Raw genomic sequence first — 11,814 nt, 5'->3', positions numbered from 1 at the left:
GTTATCTCCTTTCTGTGATGTCTTATGATCGGTATCTAGCAATATGCAAACCCCTGCACTATGGAGCCCGTATGAACGGCAGGTTCTGCCTCCAGCTAGCAGCTGGGTCTTGGCTAAGTGGATTTCTAGCTAGTTCCATCATAATATCATTGGCTTCCGAACTAATTTTCTGTGGTCCCAACAAAATTGACCATTTCTTCTGTGATTTCACCCCAATAGTCAAACTCTCTTGCAGCAACACCCGCCTTGTCACACTTTTGGATATGGTGCTGTCATCTGTATTCACTTTGCCCCCATTTCTGTTGACCCTGACATCCTACATTTGTATCATCACCACCATCTTGAGAATCCCTTCCACTGCCGGGAGGCAAAAGGCCTTTTCCACCTGCTCCTCCCACCTCATTGTGGTGACAATTTTCTACGGGACCCTGATGATTGTCTATATGTTACCAAACACCAAGAGACTGAGAGATCTGCACAAATTTTTCTCCCTTTCCTACACAGTCTTGACTCCCATGATCAACCCGCTCATCTACAGCCTGAGAAACAAAGAGGTCAAGGAGGCCCTTAGAAAAGGGGTGTGGAAATGCGTGTCTCGCACATGACAACATGGATCCAAGATTTTTTTTGTTCAATAAAATGAAATGGGGAGGGGGTATAGTTGCATATATAAAACAAAGCCCCTAATATCGGGATGGTCCCAATAATATTGAGACTTCTGGTCTCCCTAGCTGAGCTATGGAAAATTCAGGACTTCCAGGTTTCCAATGTCCATAAATCTGCCTTTGCCCAACAGCAAAAGTCTGGTCAGTTTCCCAGCTTATAGTCAGTTGACAGGAACTGCAGTTGTGGGGTGACAGTAGGGCGGGCTTGCTCTGCACCCCACCCCCACCCTACAGGGCCTCCCGTCCTCACTGGGGACATGACCCACCCTCTCCCTGAGCCTCCCACAATAAAATGAAATAAACCAAAATTCCAAAAAACAAAAGAATTTACTCATCGTATCTTAAGGAGGCATGATTGAGGCTGGGACTTTGCAAAGCCCCTTAGGTGATTCAGGCACTGATTCCCATTACACTTACTCAGAATTGGGTATCTAAATACCTTTGGCTTTCAAAGTCTGAGCCTGAAAGCTTCATGCCCCTCATAGAGTTAAAATGCATGCTCTTTGATCCCCACTGCTACTCTGATTTCTACTACAGTTAGACCTAGAAGCCACTTCTGAGGATGCACAAATATTTGCTGACCTGAAGAGCTTCTACTTCAAAAAGAGACAGAGGATAGGAGGGTAAGCAGAGGCTCAGAGAGGGAAAGTACTTTTCCCTATGTAGCAAGTGTACCAGGCTTGCATCCTCAACACTCAGGAGAAAAGGTTAAACAGTTTCCACCTACATTGTTTATGCCAACACCAAATGGCAAGATAAAGTTACCAGCACAGAGATTCTTCAAAGGGAAAATTTACCAGATGTGACAACCCTGCTCAAGCAAAGATGACTGTGTGGGCTGGGCCACCTGAGTAGGTTGAAAGATGGACACAATCTCAAGGACATGCTATACAGGGAGCTATCAGAGGGAACAAGAACAACAGGACGTCCCAAATTTCACTATAAAGACACATGCAAGTGAGATATGAAGGAATTTTGAATTGAATCTGACCAATGGGAAAACTTGGCAAATGATGTTAAGAAGCGGCACCATTGTCTCTATCAGAGATATCAAAGTCCATGGCAGGAGCTGACTCCTACATCTTGAAGAGAAAAGAGACCATAGGTAGCCATCAGCTCCCAACCAAGATACCTACATTTTCAATAACTGCCAAAGATCATGCAAATCTTGGATTGGACTATTCAGTCACATGAGACATTGCAAACCTTCTACCTCATAGGATGCAATTCCCACCGTCTCTCATAGATGAAAGGATGCCAACAACATATGTAGCATGGCTGAGAATAAAAGCCAGGTTTTCTAACACCAGCCAAGGTCTCTATTCTCTAGGTCAAAAGGGATTTCTAGGCATAGCAAACAAATGGGCGTCCAATATTGGCAGCACTGGTGAAGAACAGGACACGGGAGCATGGACACTTGACCAGAGAAAGGAATGGATATTTAAGGAGGCACAGAGTTCTGAGTCTTAGAAGTGAGGGCGCTCTTCTGTTTAAAGCAAAAAGCTTCAACAAAATAAGAGAGAAATCCCAATATTTTCAATATATCTAGGCTTGGAAGAATTCATTTTTTTTATATATGTAATGTTGACTGCAATACTGGTGTTTATTCTTTAGTATTTTTTCTATATTTAATCTATTTAAATTCACAAGTGTGGGACATTATGGGGGGGGTCAGACAATGGGGAGAGGAGACAAATTTAATAACAGCTGACATCAAGATGGAAAAAGTTACAGCTTTATAACCATTAGAACACAAATTGTCAAACTCACACATCCACATATACATGGCAAATAGCCTCAAATCAAATTGTAATGAGTTCTCAGGCCACATGTTTCTTATTTTGATGCTCTGTAAATTTTGATTATTATTGAGGGAAGTATTTTTTTTTCATTGGTTTGTGTATGTGAATGGTAAGATTGACATTTACCAATAAAAATCTAATCCTTCCAAACCTAAATATAGCAAAACAAGTGAAGAAAATGTTGAAATGGGAAAGGACCGATATTAACCTATAGCTTCAACTAGAGGGTGACAGAGTGCAATAGATCATAAAAAAAAGCTTCCTGTCCAGCAGAACATGGCAAGAGAGCTGGAGTAAACAAAAGATTAGAGTAGGATTTAGGAAGGAGGAATCCCATGCACTGCTATAGGCCAGGGACCGAGTGGCTAGGCAGCAGTTCTGCAGAAAAGGACCTGGGGATTACAGTGGATGAGAAGCTGGATATGAGTCAGCAGTGTGCCCTTGTTGCCAAGAAGGCCAACGGCATATTGGGCTGCATTAGTAGGAGCATTGCCAGCAGATCAGGGAAGTGATTATTCCCCTCTATTTGGCACTGGTGAGGCCACATCTGGAGTACTGCATCCAGTCTTCCCCGCTCCCCACCCCCCAGTACAGAAATAATGTGGACAAATTGGAGAGAGTCCAGAAGAAGGCAACAAAATTGATTAGGGGGCTGGGGCACATGACTTATGACGAGAGACTTATCAGGCGAGGCTGAGGGAACTGGGCGTATTTAGTCTGCAGAAGAGAAGAGTGAGGGGGGATTTGATAGCAGCCTTCAACTCCCAGAATGGGGGGTTCCAAAGAGGTTGGAGCTGGCTGCTCTCAGTGGTGGCAGATGACAGAACAAGGAGCAATGCTCTCAAGTTGCAGAGGGGGAGGTCTACGTTGGATATTAGGAAAAGCTATTTCACTAGGAGGGTTGTGAAGCACTGGAATGTGTTACCTAGGGAGGTGATGGAATCTCTAGCCTTAGAGGTTTTTAAGGCCTGGCTTGACAAAGCCCTGGCTGAGATGATTTAGTTGGGGTTGGTCCAGCTTTGAACAGGGGGTTGGACTAGATGACCTCCTGAGGTCTCGTCCAACCCTGATATTCTATGACACTGTGATTCTATGATCACTGGAGAATTTTCTGATGGAGGGGGAATCTCCAGCCACAGCAGTGCTAATAGAGGCAGCCTCCTCCACCAGCACCATCTTAAAGGTCCATCAATGGCTATTAGCCAAGATGGCTAAGCCCCTGATGGACAGATGCTGGGACTGGATGACAAGGGATGGATCACTCAATAATTGCCCTGTTCTGTCCCTTCTCCCTGAAGCATTTAGCTCTAGACAGGATACTGGGCTATATGGCCATTGGCCTGACCCATTATGGCCATTCTTATGTTCTTAAATAAGGCACATTTTTAACAATGACCATAATTCATTATTGGAATAACGTATCTAGAGTCGTGGTGAATTCGCCCTCACTTCGAGTCTTTAAATCAAGAGTGAATATCTTTCTAAAAGATACACTCTTGCTCAAACAAAATGTACAGATTGATTGAACAATCGGTGGGAGAAGATCTTGGCCCTGTGTTCTGCAGGAAGTCAGATTTTTTATTCGATAATGGGCCCTTCTCCCCTTAAAAGCTATGAATTTATGAATGAGCCATTCACAGCCTGCAATAAGTGTGTCCACACTGGAATTTGCACCAGTCTGACAACTGGTTTAATGGAAATGGTGCACATTTGTGTGTTGAAAAGGCCTCTGTTTAAAAACAACAATTCAAGTTAAACCTAGTGCTATCTCTATGCATGCAGAAGGCTCGGAAAACAGAGAGAGAGAACGTGAGCTCCTAAAAAACATTTGACGTCAATACATCTAGGAACAATTCTCTCCAGCTCCCATGAAACATAAAGATCATTTAATGAGCTCATCGGAGATCCAGCGCTCTGAGCAATTTTAGGCACTCTGTCCTCAATTGCCTTGATTTCAGATATAAAGAGCATATCTTGCAAACCTCATACACTGTTGAAACAGAATACATCTGCACACCAGAGTGTTAGACTTCTATCTCTCCCACAGATAGTAGGTTTGGTAACAATAGCCTCCAACAGGGCTGGTTCTAGAAGCTGGAACTAGCACTGATTTCAATCAGATCCGTTTGTTCAATGAAATTAGATCTCATTAAAAGGCTGGCTACTGGTATTCATACCTGAATTGGTTTCTTTTTTTTTTCTTTTTCTTTTTCTTTTTTTTTTCTATTTTGAATAAAATGAGACCCAGTGATGACAAGACCCTGAAATCTGCCTGGTAAGTGCATGCTATTTATATTATATCTCACCATGTGGGAGAGGCAAGAAGAAAATTACTGCAAAATTGACTTCCAAAATTTTGCCATTTTCCAAAGTGGCCTATAATGTTGGTTTCCTTGCTTTTTGGTTGCCCACTTGTAGACCAATGTCAAGGTGGATTAACTCCATTGGCCTCTTTGTAGAAGCTGACCTAAAATTGTCTAACTGAGGAACCAGTGCAAAATATGAGTGCGTAGATTATTTCCTGAATTATAATAGACTCTAATTCTGATCTTAATTTCACCAGTTTTACGTTACTATCATCTCATCCTTGGTCACTGCAACACCTTTGACCCTGACTCCCAGACACACACTGTGACCCCCGTCATTCCATACAAAAGGCAGCCCCTAAACGCCTCTTTCTTGCCCATCACTTTGATCATGTAATTCCCCTTGGAATCCTTCCGTTGTCTTTCCAACCAATATTGTATCATATTGAATCTTTGTGTCACTGCCTTCATTGCTCTACATAGCTTTGTCCCTCCTTCATGATCTGCTCTTTGTCAAACCTTCCGCCCCGTCAGATTCTCACCCATTCACCTCTGTGCCATCTTCCATGCAGCCACCTCTTCATAGTCCAGCCTCTCTGAGCTCTTCCGACCCTCACCACATGTGACTCCCTCTTAAACACCCAGTCCTGCCACTCAGTGTATGCTGAATCTTGCTGATTTATCTACATACAGGACTTTAAATCATATATATGTAGCCTCTGGTTATTCCCCTTCGCCTGACTTCTGTCTACTTGTCTGTCCTCAAATTGTGAGTTCCTCATAGCAGGGAATGTCCTTCTTAAGTGTTTGGAAAGTGCCTAACACATAGAGGGGAATATTCTTCTTCTTAGAAGAAGAAAGTGTATATATTATTATATATTAGTGTATTCCAACTGTTATAGTAATTATTATAACAACAATGGACTTCAAAGGACTTACTCCTGTGGCTTGATCTAGTGTAGGTCTGCATAGTTCCAGTGACTTCACAAGAACTACACTGATTTATACCAGCTAAGGATACACCCCTCCTATCTATCTATCTATCTATCTATCTATCTATCTATCTATCTATCTATCTATCTATCTATCTATCATACCTCACCTTTCAAAATCTGTGTGGCTACATTAGCTTGAGATCAGAATCTGGTCCAGAACACTTTCTCTTAAACTATATTTTCTAGAGATAAAACAGTCCGGTCCTGTTCATGTTGAAGTCAACAGGAGTTTTGTAACGAACATCAGTGGGAACAGGAGAGAGTCCAAATATTGATTAATGACAGAGAATAAGAATGTCCATCTCCTGTACTTGTTGATTCAAGTTGCTGCGGGAGGATGGACAGAAATCTGTCAATCTTGGGATAACATTAAATAAAACAGATTCCTTCAGCCCTGTGAGCACCACCTTGCAGTTTGACAGTAATTTCCATTTGATCTATTGACTAGCTATAAGGGCCCTGATTCCCCTCTGCCTTGCACCTTGTCTCATCATTAATTCTTGCACAATGAGAGTGCAAAAGATAATTGATAATGGCTGTTATTTCCCAAGGTGCCTATCTACATCTGTAGAGACCTAAAGACCTCTGAAAATCTGGCCATTAGTTGCTTTTTGAACATTTCACCCTTTCTCTAGACACCTGAGTTCAACACAGACGTCAACTGCAATCTTCTCTGGTCCACCTCTCTATTGTTTCTCCTGTTTAGAATCTACATCATCCCTCCACCAGAGTTGTACACTGCTCCACAGCAGAGGAAAGTGTTGATAGAGGTATGTTTGATGGGAGTGTTGGGGAGGGGGTTTAAAAGGAAATGAAGAGAGCTTGGCATCCAAATCCCATTGATTTGGGCTCCTCAATCCCTTCTGCTTCTGTTGAAACCCAAAACTTCATTTCTCCAACTTCCCCACTAGCTTATTTCTGTATTTCATTTTAAAGAACCGTATCGCAAACTAAGAGCACCTGCAGCAGTGAAAGGGACAAGAAGAGCTAAAATAATTTGCTCTTCTGATTGTCATACGTTCGTCAATTTTAAGGCCAGCTGGGATGATGAGGGTTGTCTAATCTGACCTTCTCCATTGCACAGATTTGGCTAGAGGTGCCCAGGACTGTTCATTTTTGTACCAATCAAAATAAGTTACCAAGACATAAAATAATGGTGAAAAATCAGTATTAAATATCGGACAAGACCCTGAGCTGGGGTGAATGTGTGTGGATCCAGTTACAGCATAATGGAGCTGTGGTGCAAAACTGGAAGATCATGGGGTCCCGGCACAAATGTGTGATGCAGCCCACCAACCTCAGCCATGGAATTTGGAGTAGCTCTTGGATATAGAATCATAGAATCATAGGACAGGAAGGGACCTTGAGAGGTCATCTAGTCCAGTCCCCTGCACTCATAGCAGGATTAAATATTATCAGAACAATCCCTGACAGGTGTTTGTCCAACCTGCTCTTAAAAACCTCCAATGACAGTGATTCCACAACCTCCCTAGGCAATTTATTCCAATGCTTAACTACCCTGACAGTTAGGAAGTTTTTCCTAGTGTCCAACCTTCTTGCTGCTTGGCCTATCCTCAGAGGTTAAAGAGAACAATTGGTCTCCCTCCTCCTTGTAACAACCTGTTATGTACTTGAAAATTGTTATCATGTCCCCTCTCAGCCTTTAACCCTCTTCCCAAAGCTTTCATACAATCATAGACATGTAGGACTGGAAGGGACCTCGAGAGGTCTAATCCAGCCCCCTGCACACAAGGCAGGACTAAGGCACATGGGAAACTAGGGATCAGATTAAAGGTTTTCATTAAATGTTCTCTCAGCGTCCCCCCGTCCAGTTCTTAACACCTCAACAGGAAATCCCTTCGGATTCCCTCTGTGTCACCTCTTTCCCTTGGCCGATACGTTCATGCCTGACTTTTAAAGTTCTGTCCCCAACGGGTGGTCTGGCGCCCACAGGCTGTTTTACCTCCAGCTCTGAATGCTGAAAGGAATCACAATTTCAATTTAGTGAGACCTCGTCAGCATGGAACAAACAGAGCCTCGTCTTCCTCGCTTCATTTCTGCTGTGAAAAGGGGTCATTTTAAAACAGTTCCCTTAGAACAGCGTTTCTCAAACTGGGGTCCACACCAGGAACTGCGACCAATGGGAGCTGCGGGGGCAGCGCCTGCAGGAGTGAGGGCAGCAGACAGAGCCTCACTGGCCACTCCTGTGCCTAGGAGTTGCAGGGTCCTAGCGGCCACTTCCAGGAGCCATGGTAAGCACCACTGGGACCCCGCACTCCTCACCCCCACCCCCGCACCTCAATCCCCTGCCCCAGCCAAGAGTTCCCTCCTGCACCTAAAATCCCTCCCAGAATCTGCACCCCCCCAACCCCCCAACCCAGAGCCCCCTCCTGCAACCCAAACACCTCATTCCTGGCCCCAGGCCAGAGCCCGCACCCCCAGCTGGAGCCCTCACCCCCCCCCAACACACAATCCCCTGCCCAAGCCTGGAGCCCCCTCCTGCACTTCAGATCCCTCATTCCTGGCCCCAGCCCACAGCCCACACTCCCAGCCAGAGCCCTCATCCCCCTACACCCCAAACCGCTGCCCCAGCCTGGTGAAAGTGAATGAGGGTGGGGAAAAGTGAGCAACAAAGAGAGCGGGGGATGGAGTGAGTGGGGGTGAGGGCTCGGAGAAGGGGAGGGGCAGGGACAGGGCCTCTGTGAAGGGGAGGGCAGGAGGTCTCCGAATTTTTTTAAATCAAAATGGGGTTCCTCGGGTTGCTAAAGTTTGAGAACCACCGCTTTAGAACATGAGAACGGCCATATTGGGTCAGACATAATGGTCCATCTAGCCCAGTATCCTGTCTTCCAACAGTGGCCAATGCCAGGTGCCCCAGAAGGAATGAACAGAACAGGGAATCATCAAGTGATCATTGATTTTCTGAGCTGAGCTAATTTAGTTACTGGGGCAGATCTTTTAATGTTTTTAGGCACCTAACGATTCAGATAAGTGCTGATTGAGATTTTCTAAAGTGCCTAGGCACCTCTCATTGATTCCAATGGGAGTTAGGGACTCAAACTGCTTATGTACTGTTGTCAATCCCACTAGGCAACGATCTGCATCTTTAGGTGCCTTTGGAAATCTGACCCCCACTTTTTTTATTTAAGACAAGGAGCAACATTGACTGTTCAAATTCTATTCTTAGATAACTATTAAAAGAGTGGGTGGCAACTAACAAAAAGGTCTGGGGAACCAGCAGAACTGAGATGTAGATCTTAATACTCAATGAGTAACAGCTGGGATTTTTGTAGTGTAATTGGAGTTGCATGCCAAACCCCCATATGCCAACAACAGGTAAACATATAGGAAGAATATTCAAAGCCCCCTGATAGACTTGGGTGCTTAATTCCCATTACAATTAATGGAAATTTGGCATCCAAATCCCGACGGCAAATTTTGAATCTCATCCATTGTTTCTGTGTTCAATGAGCGGTTGGTCCTATCAGTTCATTCAATTTGACCCATCTTTCCTTGAATAGGTACAGGAGTAATCTAATGCAGGCAGTAAGACCTTCCTGTTCTTTCTCTTCTTTGTGAGTGGTCAACCATCTTTCAGCAAAGGGTGTTTTCAACCGTAGGGATAAAAGATATTTATTGAGCTTTAAAAGCTGGGTCTAGTCCCCGAATTGTTCTGGTTTATTGTCTGTCTGTGCTTTATTGGTGCGTTGTGCTTTCTCTAGACACTGCGCACATGGCAGATGTTGAGAGAGGAAACCAAAGCAACGTTACAGAATTCATCCTCCGCGGGTTCAGGATCTTCTACCCATTCCAGATTGCTCCCTTTGTGCTGGTTCTGCTAATGTACCTCACCACCATGGCTGGGAACACCCTGATCATTGTCACCGTTCTGGTTGACCGAGGCCTTCACACCCCTATGTATTTCTTCCTGGGGAACTTGTCCTTCTTGGAGATCTGGTACACATCCAACATCGTCCCCAAAATGCTACAAGGTTTCCTGGCTGAGAAGGGTGTGGCGATCTCCTTCAGCGGCTGTGTCACGCAGCTTTATATCTTTGGCTCCCAGGCAGCCACCGAAAGCTTCCTGCTAACGGTGATGGCCTACGATCGCTATTTGGCAATATGCAACCCGCTGCGTTACACGGCCCTCATGAATGCGAGGGTGTGCGTCGAGCTGGCTTTCTGCTCTTGGCTGGGTGGCTTCCTCTTCAACCCGGTGATAATGGCCTGGATTTACAGACTACATTTCTGTGGCCCTAATGAAATCGACCATTTCTTCTGTGACTTCATGCCCCTGGTCAAGCTGTCGTGCAGTGACACGCAACTGATCACCTTAGCAGCATTCTTGCTCTCCGCTACAGCCACCCTGATCCCCTTCCTGCTAACCCTCATATCCTACGCATTCATCATAACAGCGATAGTAAAAAACCCTTCCAGCACTGGGAGGCGGAAGGCCTTCTCCACCTGCACCTCTCACCTTACTGTGGTCAGCACTTTCTACGGGGCACTGGCCATTGTCTATGTGGTGCCGACAGCCAATTCTGCTGTCAACCTAAACAAAACATTCTCCCTTCTCTACAGCCTGGTCACCCCATTGCTCAACCCCCTGATCTACTCCTTGAGGAACAAGGATGTGAATGACGCCCTGAGGACAATGGCTGCTAGACTGATGGATTTTCTAAGGAAGTAGAGAAAAAAAGGGAGGTTTTAAAATGAAAAACATTGGGTCACATTCAGATGGTGCAAACTGGCGTAACTCCGTCTAAATCAGTGGAGATGTGCAAGTTTGTACAAGCTGCAGATGCGGTCCAGGCCCCACCAGATTTAGCAGCCAAGGAAATCCCATGTTGTACTCCCAACTGCATCCATAGCATGGCCTCCTTGTGCATGAGTATTGGTCTAGATCTGCCCCGTACCTATTTCTCCACGTGCTGCATTTGCCATCAGAAGCTGTATCCTAGCTGGTGCCCTCCATGGACCACAGTAACCTGGGGTTTGCTGTCCAGCAGGACACGCTCCAAGGGATGGTTACGGGACAGATTTAAAAAAGTATTTAGGTGCCTAAGGATGGAGATAAAACACCTAGTGGGGGTTTTCCAAACCACCACGGAGCCTAATGTCTATTAATTTCAAAGGCAGTTAGACATCTAGGCACTTCTGACAATCCCATAGTATGTCCCAGTATGGACAAGCCCTTACGGTTGAGTTCAGCACCTAAAGCAAGGATTCAGCTGCTTCTGTTTGCATGAACAGTATAATGTATACTCCCCAAAATGTGCTCTTTGTATAGCATTGAGGTGCTACATTCCCAGCATAGCTCCATTTCAATTGATGACCCAGATCTCCTACTGGTATAAATCGGCGTCACTATGCTGAAATAAGCATAATGATACCGAATTACAACAACTGAGGATCTGGCTCATAATTTACATTCTCGTGATGGTTTCCAAGCTGTGGCAAGGATCTTGATGCCCAATTTATATATATATATATATATATATATATATATATATACACACACACACACACAATGTAACTGTAACTGATACCTGGATTCATCCATTTATGAATAGATCAGGATAAATATCATAAACCATTTCCCAGAACCCTTTCCTCAAAAATTAAATTAAATCCACATCCTGAATAAAGATTCATTTGGAATGAATTGTTGTTGTTTTTCTTTATTCTTGTGGTAGGGAACCAAAGTTGCAGCCAGAACTGGGGCCTCGTTCTGCTTAGTGTTTTACACCATCCCTGCCCCCAGAGAGGATACAAACTAAAAAGATTTGAATTTGCCCTTTAACAGCTGGGTGGAAGGATGGTACAGTGGTTAAAGCACCAGGTGTGGGAGACCCAGCTTCAATTTGTCTCTGTGTGCTGGGTGTTCAGCGGTATTTAGGTGCCTACCCTGCTTAAATGCTTTTCTGAATCCCAGCAGGAGCTAGATTCACAAAGGGATTTAGGAGCTAACCCCTAATTTAAAAGCTTAAATCCCATAATCAGACTGAGGGGGCCTTGCATTGGAAGTCTATAGCCCAACGATGAG

At 44.6% G+C, this 11,814-nt stretch overlaps 2 protein-coding genes across 2 annotated transcripts; both read left to right on the top strand.

Moving 5' to 3' along the window:
• Positions 1 to 17: 17 nt before the first annotated feature.
• LOC123348367 (olfactory receptor 11A1-like) lies at positions 18 to 605 on the top strand. Its single transcript, XM_044985887.1, has one exon. The coding sequence runs from the start codon at positions 18 to 20 to the stop codon at positions 603 to 605; it is 588 nt and encodes a 195-aa protein (XP_044841822.1).
• Positions 606 to 9,477: 8,872 nt separating this feature from the next.
• Positions 9,478 to 11,398, top strand: LOC123348832 (olfactory receptor 11A1-like). The gene has a single exon (XM_044986493.1). It carries the CDS (start codon positions 9,502 to 9,504, stop codon positions 10,456 to 10,458), a length of 957 nt encoding a protein of 318 aa, XP_044842428.1. The 5' UTR covers positions 9,478 to 9,501; the 3' UTR covers positions 10,459 to 11,398.
• The last annotated feature ends 416 nt before the right edge of the window (positions 11,399 to 11,814 follow it).

This window comes from Mauremys mutica, chromosome 13, assembly GCF_020497125.1.
Source record: "Mauremys mutica isolate MM-2020 ecotype Southern chromosome 13, ASM2049712v1, whole genome shotgun sequence".
NCBI lineage: Eukaryota > Metazoa > Chordata > Testudines > Geoemydidae > Mauremys > Mauremys mutica.
The sequence above is the reverse complement of the archived record's forward strand: the minus strand, read 5'-3'. Positions and strand labels throughout refer to the sequence as shown.